The 23,442-nt window shown below is 40.5% G+C and overlaps 1 protein-coding gene and 1 long non-coding RNA gene across 2 annotated transcripts in view; both read left to right on the top strand.

The window, feature by feature from the left end:
• Positions 1-14,839, top strand: part of vps33a (VPS33A core subunit of CORVET and HOPS complexes) — a 44,050-nt gene extending 29,211 nt beyond the window's left edge. The window contains exons 9-13 of the mRNA XM_034169861.1: positions 2,566-2,633; positions 2,752-2,889; positions 5,860-5,997; positions 6,110-6,278; positions 14,620-14,839. Coding sequence (XP_034025752.1) covers positions 2,566-2,633; positions 2,752-2,889; positions 5,860-5,997; positions 6,110-6,278; positions 14,620-14,813 — 707 coding nt within the window. The 3' untranslated portion in view covers positions 14,814-14,839. The remainder of the gene's footprint in view (positions 1-2,565; positions 2,634-2,751; positions 2,890-5,859; positions 5,998-6,109; positions 6,279-14,619) is intronic.
• A 1,220-nt stretch (positions 14,840-16,059) lies between these two features.
• LOC117509757 lies at positions 16,060-21,785 on the top strand. The gene is made up of 3 exons (XR_004560502.1): positions 16,060-16,897; positions 20,248-20,785; positions 21,691-21,785. It is a non-coding gene; the product is annotated as an uncharacterized LOC117509757 (long non-coding RNA).
• Positions 21,786-23,442: the final 1,657 nt, after the last annotated feature.

Raw genomic sequence — 23,442 nt, forward strand, 5'->3', positions numbered from 1 at the left:
GGACATGTGCAGGCAAACTTTGACATAAACTGAACTGAACAGAACAATGCAGCTTGATTTGACTTCCTATATTTTTTGAGAATAAAATAAGAGGTAATGCACTTTGAAATAAATAGAATGTACAGCTGCAGCTTAATAACTAAAACAACATAAAAAATCAGCCAGCTTGTATTTTTATTATGACTAAAGTTCATGTTAGCATGATGGAAGTCATTCTGTATTTTTCTCCTCCTCAGTCATGTTTTGTGCTTGAACATAAAATACATCTACATTAGCGCAAGATCTAAAATAAATACCTTTGGAAAATAACAACCTATTACAGAACTTAGTTCTCACCTGCTTAATGTGATTTCTGCTTCTGAGCATCATTGCAGAGTTTCTCCACATCAGGTTTTTCTTTTTTTTTTTAATGCATGTATGTGTGATTTTTATTCATTATATTCATATTCTCATTTTTTAAGGAATTTTGATGATTTCTTTTGTCTGTGATGATGCTTAATGCATCAACTGACATCACTGTTGTCTCATAAATTCAGTGTAATTGTCACTGGTGTGAACAGGACGGTACCGTTGGTACTGCACCGGTAGTGAAAGTGGCGCGAGAAATATAGGATGTACTCATCCTCACTCAGCAGAATGTAGCATTAGAGTCCAAAAACAAAGTTCTCGCCTCTGATTGGATTAAATAATAAACGTGCCCCCTATAAGAAGACGATTCATCAAACCTGCAGCAAATACAATACCTCTGCTCTGTTCAGCACTTGCATGCCTTGGGTGTTGGGTAAGGTTGTGATGTCAAACTTAGGTTAATGAGGAAGGCTCTATTCACCTTAACTTTGTGGATAATCCAATCATATTTTTTATGGAATCACTGGATACCCTGTTTGCAGCACTTAAGAAGCAGACTAAGGACTATGAGTGTCTGGATTTGTTGCTGTCCTGGATGTGGACGAAGATCCAGGCTTTTAGAGACTTCGTGGACTGGGCTATCATAAATGTATCTGTATTTGGTGAAAGTGCTGAATTTGTTGAGACATTCACAAACCTCGTCAGTGACTTTCACTTCTCTGCGTCCTGGGCCTTTCAGATTGCAAGATGCCTCGGAAGAGCTTATAGAGTCATGAGGTCACTGGACAGAGGTGTTTGGTGGTGCTGACACACCTTTTTGGAGAATGCAAATCTAAGTCTTCAGTGTCCTGATTGTATGGTTTTGCAAAAATGGATGCTAACCAGTTACCTAAAACAGGGACTGGACATCTGTAGAACTAGGGCTTTCTGGAGGATCCTTGGGTACTGCTGTGTGACTCTGTGTCAAATGAACAGCTACTTAGGGAGGCTTGAATGAGTTGCGCTCCCCTGTGCTATGAGGGAACATCAGCTAAAACATTTTAGGCACGTGGTGCATTTCTCTGTGCATGAACCAGCATATATATGCCTTAGTATTGAGGACACCAAGGGCTGGAAGAGGTCAAGAGGATACCCACATTTTACCTGGCTGCAGCAGATAGATGTTTCCTGTGAGAGGTTTCTTCAGACAAGTCAGGAGATGGTTACATGAACATTTCCAAGTCACTGAATATGTCTTGAACTTTATTTACATCAGTTATGAATAAATACAAACAGTATGGCACTCTATGGTAAATCTGTGTGGAGTAGACAGTTCTCAAAAACTGACTGTGCAAGAAGGAGAACTTTGAGGAAAGCCACCAAGACACTCAGACAACCCAGACGAGGTTATAGACTTCTGTGGCTGTGATTGGAGAAATTGTGCATAATGCATGTTTTGCATTTTGTATCCCCAGTTATACAGCTTAATGATGAAGTGGTACAGAGGAGGGATTTCTTTCACCAAAGCAGTAAATCTAGGCTTGCATCTCAGATGTACCTTCTGGCAAATTGTAGCTGAACTTTCAGGTCTTCTTTTTAATAAAATCCTCCTCTATACAACTTCATCATGAAACTGTATATCTGGTGATGCAAAATGCAAAACATGCACTATGCACAATTTCTACAATCACAGCCACAGAAGCCTATAACTTCTTCTGGGTTGTCTGGGTGTCTTGGTAGCTTTCCTCACTCTTCTCCTTCTTGCACAGTCACTCAGTTTTTGAGAACTGTCTACTCCATGCAGATTTGCCATAGAGTGCCATACGGTTTGTATTTCTTCATAACTGATGAAAATAAAGTTCAAGACCTATTCAGTGACTTGGAAATGTTCATGTAACCATCCCCTGACTTGTCTGAAGAAAACTGGCAATTAAACTGATTATTTACAGGTATTATACTAAAGGAGCTGATTACTTATGCAACCCATCTTCTTGGCTTTTATATTTTTAATTAATTTATATCAAATTGTAGAGATTTACTTTCATTTCGAGTCTGAGGATGATAATTTTAGAAATTTTTATATTGAGAAGCCTGATTTACTTTTTGTATTTGACATGCCATAAACAGCTTAAAATGCGTGAAATACCAAGGGCTGAATACTTTTGCAAGCCACTGTATGTACTGTCTAATCCTGTTGTCCTTTTTACATGATCAAATCTGGATTCTCATTTGTTTCAGCATCAGAGGCCTTCTTTGATAACCTGACAGTGGAGCAGGAGTTTATGACAGGAGTTGACACAGACAAGGTAATTCCTCATCTTGTCACCTCTTCTTCCATTAACCCTCTTACAAATGGACTACAAATGTAACTTTAATTGGTTTGGTTTGTAGTACAGTTTTGTTGAATGACTCTTTATCGTGCAGGTGAACATGTACATAGAAGACTGCATTGCCCAAAAAGATCCACTGATCAAGATTCTGCGTCTGGTGTGCATGCAGTCTGTGTGTAACAATGGCCTCAAACAGAAGGTGTTTGACTTCTACAAAAGGGAGATTTTGCAGGTACAGTAACCCACAAGGATTCTCAGCTGGTGTTGTAAGCAAGTCATTTATTCTCCTTTTTTCTCTGCATTGCCGTGCACAAAAATGACAGGTGTGCTCCCTTTTGAATTTTGATAAAATTGGCACAATTTATTTTGCTTTGAAATCCAAGTAAGTACCTTTATTTCTGTGGTATCTTACAAAATTGCAGTTTGTTTTATTGCTGATGAAGTGTTTTTGGGGTTTCCATGTCAAATATAGTGAGTTTGCTCTGTCAGACTTTACAGACACATGCCCAAGAATTGAAGTTTGTGCTGCATTTAATAGAAACTGAGAACTCACTCACTCATCTTCAACCGCTTATCTGGGATCAGGGCGTGGGGGCATCTTTTCCAGCAGGGGACCCCAAACTTCCCTTTCCGGGGCCACATTAACCACCTCTGACTGGGGGATACTGAGGCGTTCCCAGGCCACTGTGGAGATACAATCTCTCCACCAAGTCCTGGGTCTTCCTTGGGTCTCCTCCCAGATGGACATGCCTGGAACACCTCGCTAGGGAGGTGCCCAGGGGGCATCCTTAGCAGATGCCCCAACCACCTCAGCTGGCTTCTTTCAGTGCGAAGGAGCAGCGGCTCTACTCTGAGCTCCTTACGGATGGCTGAGCTTGTACCTGCAATCTAGTTCTTTCTGTCCTAACCCAATCCCAGTTGTGGGCACAGTTCTGCTAATCTGCTAACCGCAAACTAGCGAAGGTAACTTTTTTCAGCTAATTTTGAAAACCATCAGCGGACCACTTAACTTCCACTAACCTTTTGTTCCTAGCATAGTGAATAAAACTTAATGGTCAAAACGAAATATGTTAATACCTACCTATTGCTTGTTTTGCAATAGTCAGATGGCTGTGAGCTCAGTCCTCCCCTGCAGAAGAGAGCGGAGCGGGCTGTCTACTGTTGCCTCAAAAAAAAAAAAAAAAAAAGAGTAATTTACTTTCCACATGCAAAACGACAGCCAGTGGGCAGCAGACATGAAAACCAAAGCACTTTTCACTCATGGTTTTACTCATAAACAACTAATTTCGGACAGTTTATTGACATTAACAGTAACTGTCATTTATATACAGAGAGAAAGTATCACACATATGACATATCTTTTAAATTAATGCGCTAAATTCTAAGGTTTGAGTTTTTAACATACATATGTGCCAAAAGGTATTATGGGAAATTCAAATGTCTCTTTCGATCACTCCCCCCGTCAAAATGCATAGAACACTGCCATCTACTAGATGGGATTGTGAATTGCGACCTATGAATTTTCCTGTTTTGCAAATGCCTTTTTTTTTACAAATGGAAAAATTGACATATTTAGAAATACACATTTATTTGTAAAAACCAACACATAAGTCGCAGTAACTTGTGTGTTTGTTTTTATAAATAAATAAACCAACCAACCAGTGAAGGAGGCGCATTTTTCCCATAATGCCTTTCGGCAAGTGTGTCTGTTAAAGCTCAATCCTTCAGAATTAGCGCAGTACTTTAAAAGATATGTGCAATATTTTCACTTTGTAAAAATGACAGTGTTACCGTTAACGTCAATAAACTGTCCAGAATTAGTTGTTTGAGTAAAACCATGAGTGAACAGTGCTTTGCTTTTCATGTCTCCTCTCCACTGTCTGTCTTTTTGCATGTGGAGAGTAAATGACTGTTATTTTATTTTATTTTATTTTATGTTATTTATTTATTTATTTTGTTGAGGCAATAGCAGCCAGCCCGCCCCGCTCTCTTCTGCTGGGGGTGGGACTGAGCTCACAGCCGTCTGACTACATAAGACAGAAGCTCTGCCTCGTTGTTTGTTTTTTGGTTTGTATCGCTTTTGATTTTACTCAGAAGCCTCGGCGGTGCTTAAATTTGGAAGTGGCTTATCAGTAGCCGATCGTACTAAAAGTTAGTGGTTAGCTGTAACTTCCGCAAAAAATGTTTGCGGTTTAGCGTTATAGAAGTAAACTTTTCAGTTAGCGGATTAGTGGTTACTGAAGCTAACTTTTTGCTTAGCTGTGCCCAACACTACCCAACCCTCATGACCATAGATGAAAGTAGGAACAAAGACTGACCAGTAGATCGAGAGCTTTACCTTTTGGCTCAGCTCCCTTTTTGTCACAACAGTACGGCAATGAGAACTCCGAATTTCTGATTTGCAACTAGGAGAAATACATCTAATAAAGCTCTGATTAAAATGTTTGCCTCCCACCTGACCGTCTGGCAAACCAAGTAAAAATGTTGGAAGTGGAAAAAACATTAGTGTTGGCAGCTGACACAGCTGTGTTGTTTGTGGTGGTGTTATCTTACCTGTCCAACAAGTAGCCGGTGAACCTTTAGTATGTAATATGTCTGGGTTTTATCTGGATTTCTTCCAGTGGGATCTCTGGTGGCTTATGTTTATTAATTGTAATTGTATCCATCAGTCTTTCTATTTCCACTGTATGTCAGGATTTTGGGGGATTAACTGAAAGTATGTCATGCTGACACTAGCATATGTAGGCTAGCAGTTTCATTTCACTCTTGAAAGACATGTTAGGAAACCAAAGCAAGATTTCCACATACTGCGTTTGAATTCCCTCTGCACTCCGTTGGGTCTGTGGTACGTGTACGGAGGTGATGGGCTCCATACAAGTCAGTGCTTCCTTTTTACATCTTCCACATTGCAGCAAAAACCAAAATGGACAGTCGATATTTTAAAACACTTGTGATACCTCTGGAGCAGAATGTACCACTTCAGAGCTATCATGGGTATCTTGGTGGCTTCCCTCACTGTTCCCTTACACAGTTTTTCAGTTTTTAAGAACTGCCCACTTGACACATGTCTACCATGCAATTTGTATTTCTTAATAGCTGATGTAAATGAAGTCCAAGACACATTCACCTTTTTCTGATTTGGGGCTGTAAATCCAGCACGAGTGATTTCTTATCAACATTTTTTTCTGTTTGCCTCATTAAGACTTATGGTTATGAACACATACTAACGCTGAACAACCTTGAAAAGGCGGGTCTTTTGAAGTCACAGATGAGCTCTCGGAATAACTATCCCACCATCAGAAAAACCCTCAAACTGTGGATGGAGGATGCTAATGAACAGGTAGGAGATTGACAGAAAAATTCTGAAATATAAAATGATGAGCATTTGAAGGTGTTTGAATGTAGGCTAACATCACTGGGTGTCTCCAACCTCCCTGTTCTTTCTTTTTCAGAACCCCAATGACATCTCCTACGTGTACAGTGGCTATGCTCCACTTAGCGTCCGGCTGACCCAGGTCTTGGCCAGGCCCGGGTGGCGCAGCATTGAAGAGGTGCTGAAGATGCTGCCAGGCCCACACTTTGAGGAGAGGCAGCAGCTGCCGACTGGGCTTAACAAGAAACGTAAGAAACTATACAAAGCAGCGCTGCTGTTTGTCCTGCCACTCAGATTGAGAGAAAACGACCTCCTGCTGCTGCTCGGAGATAAGACACGGGCTTTGTTTCTGTCCTGTCACACACTGAGCTGCAGCAGAGTGATTGCTTCAGGTTGACAATACATCAGAGCTGCTGTCTGTCTGTGTAGATTTTCTGCTGTCGAGAAATAGTGCTGAGCACATAATGTGGCCAGATTGCCGCTGCCCAAACAGAGCTTTACTTCAGTTCATGTTAATCTATTCATCTTTGGAATTGCCATTGGTGGGTGTTATATTGATGTGAATAATGAATTTAATTAATTATCCCCCAAAGTGAAATGTGCTAATTGGAACAGAGTGTATAACAACTGTTAAGACACTTGACTTGTTTCTACTTGTCTCTCTTTTATTAGATTTAAAAGGTGATAATAGAACACTGATATATAGTGAGGAAAATAAGTATCTGAACACCCTGCATTTTTGCAAGTTCTCCCACTTAGAAATCATGGAATGGTCTGAAATTTTCATCTTAGGTGCATGTCCACTGTGAGAGACAATCTAACAAAAAAAATCTGGAAATCACAATGTATGATTTTTTTAATAATTTATTTGTATGTTACTGCTGCAAATAAGTATTTGACCCCCTACCAACCAGCAAGAATTCTGGCTCTCACAGACCTGTTAATTTTTCTTTAAGAAGCCCTCTTATTCTGCACTCTTTACCTGTATTAATTGCACTTGTTTGAACTTCTTACCTGTATAAAAGACACCTGTTCACACACTCAATCAATCACACTCCAACCTGTCCACCATAGCCAAGACCAAAGAGCTGTCTAAGGACACCAGGGACAAAACTGTAGACCTGCACAAGGCTGGGATGGACTACAGGACAACAGGCAAGCAGCTTGGTAGAAGACAACAACTGTTATGATTATTTATTAGAAAGTGGAAGAAACACAAGATGATTGTCAATCTCCCTCAGTCTGGGATTCCATGAAAGATCTCACTTTGTGGGGAAAGGATGATTCTGAGAATGCTCAGAACTACACAGGAGGACCTGGTCAATGACCTGAAGAGAGCTGGGACCACAGTCACAAAGATTACATTAGTAACACATGATGCTGTCATTGGTTTAAAATCAGCAGGGCAGCAAGGTCCCCCTGCTCAAGCCAGCACATGTCCAGGCTGTTTGAAGTTCACCAGTGACCATCTGTATGATCCAGAGGAGGCATGGGAGAAGGTCATGTGGTCAGATGAGACCAGAATAGAGCTTTTTGGAATCAACTCCACTTACCATGTTTAGAGGATGAGAACAACCCCAAGAAAACCATCCCAACCGTGAAGCATGGGGGTGGAAACATCATACTCTGGGGGTGCTCTTCTGCAAAGGGGACAGGATGACTGCACCGTGTTGAAGGGAGGATGGATGGGGTCATGTATTGCGAGATTTTGGCAAACAACCTCCTTCTCTCAGTAAGAGCATTGAAGATGGGTCATGGCTGGGTCTTCCAGCATGACAATGACCCCAAACACACAGCCAGGGCAACTAAGGAGGGGCTCCGTAAGAAGCATTTCAAGGTCCTGTAGTGGCCTGGCCAGTCTCCAAACCTGAACTCAATAGAAAATCTTTGGAGGGAGCTGAAACTCCAAACCTGAAAGATCTAGAGAAGATCTGTATGGAGGAATGGACCAAAATCCCTGCTGCAGTGTGTGCAAACCTGGTGAAAAACTACAGGAAACGTTTGACCTCTGTAATTGCAAACAAAGGCTACTGTACCAAATATTAACATTGGTTTTCGCAGGTGTTCAAATACTTATTTGCAGCAATAACATACAAATAAATTATTAAAAAAATCATACATTGTGATTTCCGGATTTTTTTTAGATTATGTCTCACACAGTGGACAATTTCTGAAAATTTCTGACCCCCTCCATGATTTCTAAGTGTGAGAACTTGCAAAACCGCAGGGTGTTCAAATACTTATTTTCTTCACTGTATATATATATATATATATATATATATATATATATATATATATATATATATATACTCAACAAAAATATAAACGCAACACTTTTGGTTTTGCTCCCATTTTGTATGAGATGAACTCAAAGATCTAAAACTTTTTCCACATACACAATATCACCATTTCCCTCAAATATTGTTCACAAACCAGTCTAAATCTGTGATAGTGAGCACTTCTCCTTTGCTGAGATAATCCATCCCACCTCACAGGTGTGCCATATCAAGATGCTGATTAGACACCATGATTAGTGCACAGGTGTGCCTTAGACTGCCCACAATAAAAGGCCACTCTGAAAGGTGCAGTTTTATCACACAGCACAATGCCACAGATGTCGCAAGATTTGAGGGAGCGTGCAATTGGCATGCTGACAGCAGGAATGTCAACCAGAGCTGTTGCTCGTGTATTGAATGTTCATTTCTCTTTGGTGTATGAACAGTTCCAATGATTTTGATAGTTTTGATGTCATAACTTTGGGAAGGTCATTCCAATAACTTAATGTTAGCCTACCTTATCCATTCCACAGTCAACTTTAATGAGTGTTTGCGGACCTTGTCCTGCTGGAATATCTAATTGTGTCCAAGTTTCAATCATCTAGCTGATGGTTTCAGGTTCCTGTGCATTTTTTAGTCCATGGGCCAAGCAGATTTTCAGTAGGGATGAGACAACTAGTCCTAATAAACTATGACTAGCTAACATCCAACTAGTCAGCTATTTTTATTAGTTAACTAGTCGAAAGTCATTTATTAAGCTAATTTCATCCTTAAAAGAATAGACCTGCTAGAGCTGCTACCACTCCCTTCGCTCCGTGAAGGAAGTGTGTGAACCTTTGGCAGGTGAATTAGTCAACTCAAACAGGTAGTCTATGTCTAGTGAATGAATGCAGGTATTTGTCTTCATGCTAATGCTGTTTTTTTTTTGTATTTGTGCTTATATTTGTAAACTAAATGTCACATTTGAGTTTCACTGTGAAGAAATTGGCTTAATTCATTCAATGTCAACTAGTCATCAACTGGTCGGTGGAGTGTCCTTGCCTCAAGTGGAGGAGTTTAAGTATCTTGGGGTCTTGTTCACGAGTGAGGGACGGATGGAGCGTGAGATGGATAGACGGATCGGTGCAGCATCTGCAGTGATGCGGTCGCTGTATCGGACCGTCGTGGTGAAGAGAGAGCTGAGTAGGGGGGCAAAGCTCTTGAGTTACCGATCGATACGTTCTGATCCTCACCTATGGTCATGAGATTTGGCTCATGACCGAAAGAATGAGATCGCGAGTACAAGCGGCTGAGATGAGTTTCCTCCGCAGGGTGGCTGGGCGCTCCCTTAGAGATAGGGTGAGGAGCTCTGTCACTCGGGGGGAGCTCGGAGTCGAGCCGCTGCTCCTCCACGTCGAAAGGAGTCAGTTGAGGTGGCTCGGGCATCTTTTCCGGATGCCCCCTGGACGCCTCGCTGGAGAGGTGTTCCGGGTACGTCCCACTGGGAGGAGGCCCTGGGGAAGACCCAGGACACGCTGGAGGGAGTACATCTCTCGGCTGGCTTGGGAACGCCTTGGGGTTCCCCCAGAGGAGCTGGGGGAGGTGTGTGTGGATCGGGAAGTCTGGGCGGCTTTGCTTGAGCTGCTGCCCCCGCGACTCGACTCCGGATAAAGCGGAAGAAAATGGATGGATGGATGGATGGATAGCCGCCCCAACTGTAGTTTTCAGTACCACTTAAGGGGAATAAATGGCACTTCAAATCCAGCCTCAGTATACCATTGCCTACACAAAACTGTATGATAGCCATCCCAGGGCAGTAGCTGTAGCCAGGTGAAGGTCAACGAAGATTTATATGGGGTCAAAATTTTAAAATCTTCTAATCATTTTGAAATGTCTCCCACATTATTTGTCTGATCATAAAGATTCCAAAAAGGTATAGTTTGGACTACCTAGAATTGAATGTTATAGGTTGAAAACAGGAAAAATGGTGACCAAGGGCAGTGTCAGTTTATATGGTGTCAATAGTTAAAGATGGTCCAATTTTGGTAAAAGTGATGCAAATGATTGGTTGAGTTAATGGGGTTTTAAAGAGGAATAGTTTGCACTGTGTGTCATGCTTAGTTATCACGTTATGTGGTAGCATATGTCATAAAATCCAATGCGTGACCTTGTTAGACCTTTACTTTGAAGACCAAGCATTCAACACAGTCAAAACTATTCTATTCATTAATCATAACAAACCCAGCTAAATATCTCAAACTTTGTCTCATCTGACCAGAAAACCTTCCTCCTGAAGTTGTTTTCATCTGTGCGGTCAGTTGCAAACTTCAGTTGACCTTGAAAGTGTTGAGTTTGCAACAGGGGCTTCTTTTTTGGACAGCAGCCTCTCACTCCATGGTGAATGTGATGTGTATGTGTAAGGTGGAAGCAAAAGGCATATGATGTGGTGTAATTCTACTGATCTCTTTAAGATAAAATTTCTCCTGATGCAGTTTGAGTGGTAAAAATAGTGTGTATTACTGTTCATTGTAGAAAAAAAATTCCAGGGGGCCAAACAGAGTGGTTTGAGAGAGGTTTGTGCGCAGGTCAAAATAGCAATTTTTTTTTGCTTTCAGGGGAGGGCTTCATTCAGACAGGAACACAAGGACTCTTGGAAGAACTGTAAATAACTGATTTGAAGTGTTATTTGTAAAATTTGTATGCTGGTTCTTTTGGTGATCTCGTTAAAGTTGTGTAGATACAGTAGTGTTCAGAATAATAGTAGTGCCATGTGACTAAAAATATTAATCCAGGTTTTGAGTATATTTCTTATTGTTACATGGGAAACAAGGTACCAGTAGATTCAGTAGATTCTCACAAATCCAACAAGACCAAGCATTCATGATATGCACACTCTTGCTATGAAATTGGGCTATTAGTAAAAAAAAAAAAGTAGAAAAAGGGGTGTTCACAATAATAGTAGCATCTGCTGTTGATGCTACAAACTCAAAACTATTATGTTCAAACTGCTTTTTTAGCAATCCTGTGAATCACTAAAATAGTATTTAGTTGTATAACCACAGTTTTCATGATTTCTTCACATCTGCAAGGCATTAATTTTGTTGGTTTGGAACCAAGATTTTGCTCTTTTACTAGTGTGCTTGGGGTCATTGTCTTGTTGAAACACCCATTTCAATGGCATGTCCTCTTCAGCTTAAGGCAACATGACCTCTTCAAGTATTTTGACATATCCAAACTGATCCATGATACCTGGTATGCAATATATAGGCCCAACACCATAGTAGGAGAAACATGCCCACATCATGATGCTTGCACCATCATGCTTCACTGTCTTCACTGTGAACTGTGGCTTGAATTCAGAGTTTGGGGGTCATCTTACAAACTGTCTGCGGCCCTTGGACCCAAAAAGAACAGTTTTACTCTCATCAGTCCACAAAATATTCGTCCGTTTCTCTTTAGACCAGTTGATGTGTTCTTTAGCAAATTGTAAACTCTTCTGCACATGTCTTTTATTTAACAGAGGGACTTTGCGGGGGATTCTTGCAAATAAATTAGCTTTACACAGGCATCTTCTAACTGTCCCAGCACTTACAGGTAACTCCAGACTGTCTTTGATCATCCTGGAGCTGATCAATGGGTGAGCCTTTGCCATTCTGGTTATTCTTCTATCCATTTTGATGGTTGTTTTCTGTTTTCTTCCACGCATCTGGTTTTTTGTCCATTTTAAAGCATTGGAGATCATTGTAGATGAACAGCCTATAACTTTTTTGCACCTGCGTATAAGTTTTCCCCTCTCCAATCAACTTTTTAATCAAACTACGCTGTTCTTCTGAACAGTGTCTTGAACGTCCCATTTTCCTCAGGCTTTCAAAGAGAAAAGCATGTTCAACAGGTGCTGGCTTCATCCTTAAATAGGGGACACCTGATTCACACCTGTTTGTTCCACAAAATTGACGAACTCACTGACTGAATGCCACACTACTATTATTGTAAACACCCCCTTTTCTACTATTTTTTTTACTAATAGCCCAATTTCATAGCCTTAAGAGTGTGCATATCTTGAATGCTTGGTCTTGTTGGATTTGTGAGAATCTACTGAGTCTATTGGTACCTTGTTTCCCAAGTAACAATAAGAAATATACTCAAAACCTGGATTAATCTTTTTAGTCACATAGCACTACTATTATTCTGAACACTACTGTAAATGACTGTGGTGTTAAAATCCAGAGAAGTGCCTTTCCAAACCATGGTATGTAAGAACATTCATCTGTTGTATGAGAAGGGTGTACCCCTTTTCATGGGTATTTGATGCCAGTTACTGTTGCAGGTGTTTGACATGTAAAAGTCTATTGCGGACAAGACCAACCTCATGTTTTTCAGATGTGTTTCCAAGAAAAAGCTACAGTCTTATATTCAGGCCAATATTATACTTTGAACTGTGGGTGTGGCATCGATGTGCTGTCTGAACACGTACAACCCCTGGCAAAAATTATGGAATCACCGGCCTCGGAGGATGTTCATTCAGTTGTTTAATTTTGTAGAAAAAAAGCAGATCACAGACATGACACAAAACTAAAGTCATTTCAAATGGCAACTTTCTGGCTTTAAGAAACACTATAAGAAATCAGGAAAAAAAAAATTGTGGCAGTCAGTAATGGTTACTTTTTTAGACCAAGCAGAGGGAAAAAAAATGTGGAATCACTCAATTCTGAGGAAAAAATTATGGAATCATGAAAAACAAAAGAACGCTCCAACACATCACTAGTATTTTGTTGCACCACCTCTGGCTTTTATAACAGCTTGCAGTCTCTGAGGCATGGACTTAATGAGTGACAAACAGTACTCTTCATTAATCTGGCTCCAACTCTCTCTGATTGCTGTTGCCAGATCAGCTTTGCAGGTTGGAGCCTTGTCATGGACCATTTTCTTCAACTTCCACCAAAGATTTTCAGTTGGATTAAGATCCGGACTATTTGCAGGCCATGACATTGACCCTATGTGTCTTTTTACAATGAATGTTTTCACAGTTTTTGCTCTATGGCAAGATGCATTATCATCTTGAAAAATGATTTCATCATCCCCAAACATCCTTTCAATTGATGGGATAAGAAAAGTGTCCAAAATATCAACGTTTATTGATGATGTAATGACAGCCATCTCCCCAGTGCCTTTACCTGACATGCAGCCCCATATCATCAATGACTGTGGAAATTTACATGTTCTCTTCAGGCAGTCATCTTTATAAATCTCATTGGAACGGCACCAAACAAAAGTTCCAGCATCATCACCTTGCCCAATGCAGATTCGAGATTCATCACTGAATATGACTTTCATCCAGTCATCCACAGTCCACGATTGCTTTTCTTTAGCCCATTGTAACCCTGTTTTTTTCTGTTTAGGTGTTAATGATGGCTTTCGTTTAGCTTTTCTGTATGTAAATCCCATTTTCTTTAGGCGGTTTCTTACAGTACGGTCACAGACGTTGACTCCAGTTTCCTCCCATTCGTTCCTCATTTGTTTTGTTGTGCATTTTTCGATTTTTGAGATATATTGAAAGTTTTCTGTCTTGGCGCTTTGATGTCTTCCTTGGTCTACCAGTATGTTTGCCTTTAACAACCTTCCCATGTTGTTTGTATTTGGTCCAGAGTTTAGACACAGCTGACTGTGAACAACCAACATCTTTTGCAACATTGCGTGATGATTTACCCTCTTTTAAGAGTTTGATAATCCTCTCCTTTGTTTCAATTGACATCTCTCGTGTTGGAGCCATGATTCATGTCAGTCCACTTGGTGCAACAGCTCTCCAAGGTGTGATCACTCCTTTTTAGATGCAGACTAATGAGCAGATCTGATTTGATGCAGGTGTTAGTTTTGGGGATGAAAATTTACAGGGTGATTCCATAATTTATTCCTCAGAATTGAGTGAGTCCATATTTTTTTCCCTCTGCTTGGTCTAAAAAGTAACCGTTACTGACTGCCACATTTTTTTTTCTTAATTTCTTATAGTGTTTCTTAAAGCCAGAAAGTTGCCATTTGAAATGACTTTAGTTTTGTGTCATGTCTGTGATCTGCTTTTTTTTCTACAAAATTAAACAACTGAATGAACATCCTCCGAGGCCGGTGATTCCATAATTATTGCCAGGGGTTGTAGTTGTTTAGTAGTCTTGCTAAGAAACCCATAAATGGACACAAAAGAGGGAGAGTTGATAATGAAATAGTGTCGGGTGACTTTTTGTAGGCACACGTTCATGTTTTCCCTCTAGGGTGCGTGTAATTTCAGCTTTGACTTCCTGCATCGGATTAATTTGCATCTTTTCTTCTCCTCCCCCTCCAGGCCAGCAGGGGGAGAATCGAACGACACTGGTGTTCTTTCTCGGCGGGGTAACATATGCAGAAATAGCCGCTCTGCGTTTTCTTTCCCAAATGGAAGACAGCGGGATGGAGTACGTTATTGTCACCACCAAACTCATGAATGGCACAAGTTGGATCAGGTCTCTCATGGACCACCCTGAATCCCAGTCACCCTGAGACATTTATGTGTGTACATCAAACAGTTGATTGACCCCAGCTAATGTGTGGATGTCCACGGGCGTGCTGCAGGTGTGTCTCACGGATGTGTGTGCTGGTAAAGCAACAGACTCTTAAATTCTCTTCTCCTTGGGAACAATATAATATGTCAGGCTGGATTAATGCTACTGTTTATGTTATGTTATGACTCATAACTGTGTTTTTCGCTGCACTCCTGTTGAGATATATATATATATATACTCAACAAAAATATAAACGCAACACTTTTGGTTTTGCTCCCATTTTGTATGAGATGAACTCAAAGATCTAAAACTTTTTCCACATACACAATATCACCATTTCCCTCAAATATTGTTCACAAACCAGTCTGAATCTGTGATAGTGAGCACTTCTCCTTTGCTGAGATAATCCATCCCACCTCACAGGTGTGCCATATCAAGATGCTGATTAGACACCATGATTAGTGCACAGGTGTGCCTTAGACTGCCCACAATAAAAGGCCACTCTGAAAGGTGCAGTTTTATCACAAAGCACAATGCCACAGATGTTGCAAGATTTGAGGGAGCGTGCAATTGGCATGCTGACAGCAGGAATGTCAACCAGAGCTGTTGCTCGTGTATTGAATGTTCATTTCTCTACCATAAGCCGTCTCCAAAGGCGTTTAAGAGAATTTGGCAGTACATCCAACCAGCCTCACAACCGTAGACCACGTGTAACCACACCAGCCCAGGACCTCCACATCCAGCATGTTCACCTCCAAGATCGTCTGAGACCAGCCACTCGGACAGCTGCTGGAACAATCGGTTTGCATAACCAAAGAATTTCTGCACAAACTGTCAGAAACTGTCTCAGGGAAGCTCATCTGCATGCTCGTCATCCTCATCGGGGTCTCGACCTGACTCCAGTTCGTCGTCGCAACTTCGCACAGCCATTGAAGAGGAGTGGACCAACATTCCACAGGCCACAATTGACAACCTGATCAACTTTATGCGAAGGTGTTGCACTGCATGAGCCAAATGGTGGTCACACCAGATACTGACTGGTATCCCCCCAAATAAAACAAAACTGCACCTTTCAGAGTGGCCTTTTATTGTGGGCAGTCTAAGGCACACCTGTGCACTAATCATGGTGTCTAATCAGCATCTTGGTATGGCACACCTGTGAGGTGGGATGGATTATCTCAGCAAAGGAGAAGTGCTCACTATCACAGATTTACACTGGTTTGTGAACAATATTTGAGGGACATGGTGATATTGTGTATGTGGAAAAAGTTTTAGATCTTTGAGTTCATCTCATACAAAATGGGAGCAAAACCAAAAGTGTTGCATTTATATTTTTGTTGAGTATATATATGTATATATATATTGGGGGGAGTTTAATGTGCTGTTTCCTGTTTTATGTTTTGCTTTTGCCATGGAAAAATAAAGCCGTCATTAAAATTTGCTTTGTCCTATTTTATTATTATTGGTGGTCTGCTTCTCCCTTTTAGAGGATCGTTTTGGGATTAGATAGAGGAGACGAAAAGTGCATGTGGGAGTGGATCCATCAAAAGAGGTCCAGCCCTCTGAAGGAGCAATTACCACAGTAACAGGCCCCGTGATCAGCTGATAATGGCCCTGTGCTGGCTGGAGAGTCTGCAGGAGTCCTCCCTTTGACAGCACAGGACACTAATTCAATTAGAAAGCCATTTGCTGTGTGTTCCGGTAGAAGATAACGGAGTCGCAAGAGGATGTTTGATCTCTGTTTTCTCCAATATCCTATCCGTGTCTTACTCTGTGAACACGCTGTCAGCACGCTGATATTTTAGTGAACTCTGCTTTGGAAAAAATCAACTTCTTCCATGTTGATGGACCAAAAATAATTTGGATCAAGAAAATATTTTTGTGTTTTTCTTTGTGGAGCAGCAAGTGCAGAAGACGTAACCCTTCTTAGATAAAACCCAGGGGGTTCAAACCCTTTATTAGTTTTTGTCTCCTCCTCTTCCATGAGGGCTTAAAACACTCTAGGGAACACCAGCTTGGACTTGTGGACTGACAGCAGAGCAGCTCACTTTCCCTTCTGTTCCTGCCTCCAACAGCACACAGGTAGGACTTTTACTTAAGATAAGACTTGTCACCAAATTCAAATTCAGCATCATTATTCGTTTGTTCAGTTTAGCCTTATAACTTTAACATTTAACCTTATATAACATGGGATTATTGGGGGGAGTTTTTGGTTACAAAATTCTGTTAATCAGATTTTATGACATTTAACAAAAAATGTTTAGCATGGGCTTGCAGCTTTTCACTTTTTCACTTGCAAATATCTCACCTTGCATGATTTATGCAGAAGTACTAATTGTGCATAATTGAGTTAATTTCCAAAGCATGGTAGAATTTTTATGTCAAAGGAGTCATTTTGCATCTTTTCTGTTATACACACACATATATATATATATATTTTTTTTTTTTTTTGCATCCTCATTCCAGTTCTGATGGGCTGTGTGGGCGTATCTCATAGCGATCAGGAGTTTAGGTATACACTTACGTGACATACAGAGGGAAAAATAAGTATCAAACACTTCACCATTTTTTCAGTAAATATATTTCTGAAGGCGCTATTGATGTGAAATTTTCACCAGATGTTGGTAACAACCCAAGTAATCCACACATCCAAAGCAATCAAACCATAGGTGTCCGTAGATTGTGTAATAAAATGGGATGATACGAGGAACACATTGAAATGTATTTAATACTTAGTACAAAAACCTTTGATGGTAATGACAGCTTCAATATGCCTCCTATATGGAGAAACTAGTCACATGCATTGCTCAGGTCTGATTTTGGCCCATTCTTCTCGTGAACCTCTTCTATGAACTCTGATCTTTAATTGTTTCCATAGGATTTTTGTTCTATTGGAGTCAAATTATGTGATTGGCCGGGGTATTATAGCAGCTTTATTTTCATTCTCTGAAACAGTGTTCTTGGCTGTGTGTTTGGGATCATTGTTTTGCTGAGATGCCACCCTTGTTTCATCTTCATCATCATAATACCCCATAATACACCAATTTTATTCTCAAAAATGTCTGGATACATTTTTCTATTCATCCTTCAATTACAGTATGACATTTGCCAGTGCAGTATGCTGAAAAACAGCCCCCTCTGTTGTGATACTACCAGGAACTGGAAACGGACTCAAAATGCCATAAAGGAAGACGTTTAAGGGGGAGAAAAATGTTTATTACAATAATGCTTCACAAAAATGTGATATTGCAAGTAATGGAGACCAGGAGATGCAGATGCTGGAGGACAGGCAGCAGGTGCAGGAATCCAGGTGAGCGGAATTGGTGATGGCTGTGAACTGCACAAAAACATACAAAATTAATACTCATATACAGACAAACTAAGTCAAGCACTCTTTAAGAACAAGAAATATCACTGGAGACCAATATTACCACTCTCGGAAACAGAGTAATCTGGCAGCGTCCCTCTGTTCAGCAGAGGCTCAAGTGGACGCCGTTGATTTGATGCAGGTTTGCCGCAGCCATAAGTGTTGGTGATCAGTTCCACTGGCAGGGAAACAGGAAGGATGGGAGATAAAACAATTCTCCAGATCACAACACCCACATTATGATGTTCCCACCTCCAAACTTCACTGTCGGTACGGTGTTTTGGGGGCTGATGTGCAGTGCCTTTTGACCTCCAAACGTGTATTACGGCATCCAAAGTGTTCAATTTTGGTCTCATCTAACCAAACTATATTCTCCAGTATTTCACAGACTTGTCTAAATGTTGTGCAGCAAACTTTAAATGAGCGTCAACATGCTTTTTCTTCAGCAATGGAGTCTTGCATGGTGAGTGTGCATACAGGTCATGGCGGTTGAGTGCATTACTTATTGTTTTCTTCAAAACAATTGTACCTGCTAATTCCAGGTCTTTCTGAAGTGCATTATTGGCTCTTGGACAACTCTTCTGATAACTCTTTTCACTCCTCTGTCAGAAATCGTCTGAGGAGTGATAGTGCATCAGATAAGAGAATATTTAGAAGGGAATCCTGCAAATGGTGATAAAAGCATAAAATTAGGCAGAAATACTCCTCAGACAATCCTCTTTTGAAAAAAAACGATTGGCGGTGGTCAGGTAGGGGTCAATTGAAGAATTACACAGAGGTCAAAATTAAAAGATGCTCCAATCATATTGAAGAATATTCCACATTATTTGCCTGGTCATAAAGATTCCAAAAAGGTATAGTTTGGACTATCTGTGACTGAATTCTATGGAGTTACGGGATAAAAACAGCAAGAATGGTGACAAAGCTCAGTTTCATTTTGTACAGGGGTCAAAAGTTAAAGTTGCTCCAATTTTGGTAAAAAGTGATGCAAATTACTAGTTAACACAGTTTTAAAAAGGAATAGTTTGGACCATGTATCATCCTAACTTATCACGTTATGGGGTAGCATATGTCATATGTCATAGAATCCAATAGATGTAGACCTTGTTTAACCTTTACTTTTGGAAACCAAGCATTCAACACAGTCAAACCTTCCATTTATTAATCCTATTAGCTCAACCAATAAGCACTCACTGGAACATTCATATGTTTAGAAATCCTTCTGCAAATACTGCCATCAGTATGTTTTGCAACAGTGAGGTTGTGAAGCTCTTGAGAGCGCTCTTTGCTTTTACCCATCATGAGATGTTTCTTGTGTGACACCTTGGCAATGAGACACCTTTTTATAGGCCATCAGTTGAGACTGAACCACCCGATATTAATTTGCACTGACAAGGGGCAGGACCCCTTTCTAATTACTGATAGATTTCAGCTGGTGTCTTGGTTTTTCATGCAGTTTTGTACCGCTCTTGCTTTGGGTGTTCAATACTTGTCATTTCATATTATTAATCTATGGACATGTATGATTTGATTTCTTTGTATGTGTGTATTACTTGGGTTGTTACCGACATCTGGTTAAAATTTCATGTCAGTAGCACCTTTAGAAATATATTTACTAAGAAAAATGGTTACGTGTTCAATACTTATTTTACCTGCTGTATGTAACAGAAGGATCAAAGGAGTCATTTCTAATTTTTGCTGATAGTAAACTTGTTCCTACAAGCACAAGTATGGAATTTTGTGGCTTTAAGAATGTTTAACATGAAATTCCAACCACATTTAGAATTGCACTTGATCCCTTCAGTTACACAACATGCATGCACACAATGAACTGTCAGACATTAGCTGAGAAAATAAAAGGAGTGCCTGAGTGCATTATTTCTGGATACAAACAAACAAGTAGATCGATACCGAAGCCATTTGTTGTTAAATTATTAAGTGTTCCAGCAAGGGTGCAACATATTATCACCCCTTTAGACTGTGAAGACTGTGCATTTTCTGTGGTTGTGAAGCAGCTCTGACTGATTGTTGTGGGCCATTGGGGCTGAATGTTGTGTGATTGCAGAGCAGCATAATGGGTCGAGGGGGTAACATGGGACACCTGACCCAGCCTGGTCTCAGTCCGAAGATCCATCTACCTCTGGACAACGAGCCTCTGTTCATCCGCTTCCTCCTGACATTAAGGGAAGTCCTCAAGTTTGTTCTCTTCAGCTACACGGTGCTGTTTGGTGCTTTGCTCCTTGCTCGATGGACGACTTATTTCATGGTTGCAAAGTAAAAGAAAAAAAAGATCAAGAATGAGCCTGTTCTGGGACTTCAGACTTGGGGGACTTAAGCAAATGCTGGATTTGTGCTTCACAGTTTCTATATGGTTATGTCTTTATTTCCTAGTACATAGCTGATGATTTTGCTATATTATGTTATTACTTCATGTTTGTTAATGCAATAGTGGAAACTGTGTCGTAATGCTCTAAACAGCATTTGGAGTATATTAGATTGGTACATTTAGTCGTGTTTTGTACCAAACACTGAATGTGTTAAAAAATTACGTGTTTAATGTGCATCTGTAAGCTCTATTTCATCCATACAAAATAAATGCAACTGTAACAAATGGCCAATTTGTTACTAAGTGACTTCATACTTGCACATTTACTCTGTTCACTAAGCACTTTGATGCACATTTGCACAATGGACTGCACTCAGCATTTTAACAACTTTTTGCACATTTGAATAATTTGCATACGATTGGTTTTAAAGAAATATAAATTTTATTGAATAATGTCTTTCTTTCATCCACTGTTTAGATTTGGAGGCAGTGGGCCCTGGAGGAGAGAGGGAGACATTAGGTCACCAATCAATTGTAATTGGGAAATGCAAAAGTGTTGTGCAATATGTTTTAGTGTTTGGTGTATGTGTTGATGTGTATTGTAGTGTTTTAGTGAATAGTTGTAATCTGTCTCCCTTACCTTCTGTCTTGTGTCCAGGTGGCAAAGAGGTCCCACCAGCAACATGTCCCCATGATAAAGGTTCCAGGCCAGACCAGGGCAGGAGAATGTGAGGGGCGCGGGGGGGAGACAGGTTAATGGGGTTTTTTTTGGCTTATGGATTTTAGTTAGCAGGTGTGTTTGGTTTCAGGGTTTTATGTACAGAGATGGTGGTCTTTTAAATGGGTTTGGTTTAGTTAAAGTTATGGAAGTTTTTCAAACAGGTTTTGTGAGTTTGTTTTTTCAGCTCTTACCTTTTTAGATTCTAATGGTTCAACCCAATCAGCCAGACCAGACAAAAAGGCGCCTGGAAGCTTATTCTGTTTGGCTGCTGTGAAATAGACTACTCTACCCACCTCTCTGGGCACTTTGTACTTTATTCACTGTTTCTTTTTTGGAAAAAAACAAACAAACAAATATAGTAAAAATTAAAATTGTGGACCACGCCATCTTGCCTCTGCCTCACCTATATTCGATCGCTAACAGCCAGACGACTTCACAGCAACCAAGCTATAGACCATCAGAAAAAAAAAATGCATATATCTTGACTGGCTGAAGTGTGAAACCACAAACACTCCCACAGTGTTTTATGTAAATATCAACAATGGCAGTATTACTTTGTTAAAGTAACAATTTTAAAAACAGTTTCTCCGTAAAGAACACAATGTCCATGAATAGTTTGACAATGACACACACGCACACACAAGTTGCCCATAATGGGAAGGACACAACTGTAAGTTGATTTTTGGCTATCAGCCCATGTTCTTTTCACCAAAAGCTAACTTCTCAAATAAATAAACAGTCGAGACCTTGCCACATATTTGAGCAGCTTTTGTCGCCATCTAGTGGGTGATGTGAGCATTTTAGGACTTCTACTTGAAACACAAAATTCAGTAAAAACAAACAAAAAGGCATTAATAAATGTCAGAAACGCATGATCTTTAGGCACGCAGAGCTTTGACATTACAGTATTAATGTATCAAAATTTCAACTTTGAAAGTTTGCTGGAAGGATGTACGGAAATACAGAATTTCTCCTGACAAGCACAACTCAGTTATTCTCTCTCTCTCTCTCTCTCTATATATAATATAAACGCAACACTTTTGGTTTTGCTCCCATTTTGTATGAGATGAACTCAAAGATCTAAAACTTTTTCCACATATACAATATCACCATTTCTCTCAAATATTGTTCACAAACCAGTCTAAATCTGTGATAGTGAGCACTTCTCCTTTGCTGAGATAATCCATCCCACCTCACAGGTGTGCTATACCAAGATGCTGATTAGACAGCATGATTAGTGCACAGGTGTGCCTTAGACTGCCCACAATAAAAGGCCACTCTGAAAGGTGCAGTTTTATCACACAGCACAATGCCACAGATGTCGCAAGATTTGAGGGAGCGTGCAATTGGCATGCTGACAGCAGGAATGTCAACCAGAACTGTTGCTCGCGTATTGAATGTTCATTTCTCTACCATAAGCCGTCTCCAAAGGCGTTTCAGAGAATTTGGCAGTACATCCAACCAGCCTCATAACCGCAGACCACGTGTAACCACACCAGCCCAGGACCTCCACATCCAGCATGTTTACCTCCAAGATCGTCTGAGACCAGCCACTCGGACAGCTGCTGGAACAATCGGTTTGCATAACCAAAGAATTTCTGCACAAACTGTCAGAAACTGTCTCAGGGAAGCTCATCTGCATGCTCGTCGTCCTCATCGGGGTCTCGACCTGACCCCAGTTCGTTGTCGTAACCGATTTGAGTGGGCAAATGCTCACATTCGCTGCTGTTTGGCACTTTGGAGAGGTGTTCTCGTCACGGATGATGCGAAGGAGATGTGTTGCACTGCATGAGGCAAATGGTGGTCACACCAGATACTGACTGGTATCCCCCCCAATAAAACAAAACTGCACCTTTCAGAGTGGCCTTTTATTGTGGGCAGTCTAAGGCACACCTGTGCACTAATCATGGTGTCTAATCAGCATCTTGATATGGCACACCTGTGAGGTGGGATGGATTATCTCAGCAAAGGAGAAGTGCTCACTATCACAGATTTAGACTGGTTTGTGCACAGTATTTGAGGGAAATGGTGATATTGTGTATGTGGAAAAAGTTTTAGATCGTTGAGTTAATCTCATACAAAATGGGAGCAAAACCAAAAGTGTTGCGTTTATATTTTTGTTATATATATATATATATATATGTATGTATACATTCAGCTCTTTCCAGTCCAGTCCAGTTTATTGTCTATGTGGTAACTGGGTTTGGATGGGT

The sequence above is a fragment of the Thalassophryne amazonica genome, chromosome 5 (assembly GCF_902500255.1).
Source record: "Thalassophryne amazonica chromosome 5, fThaAma1.1, whole genome shotgun sequence".
NCBI lineage: Eukaryota > Metazoa > Chordata > Actinopteri > Batrachoidiformes > Batrachoididae > Thalassophryne > Thalassophryne amazonica.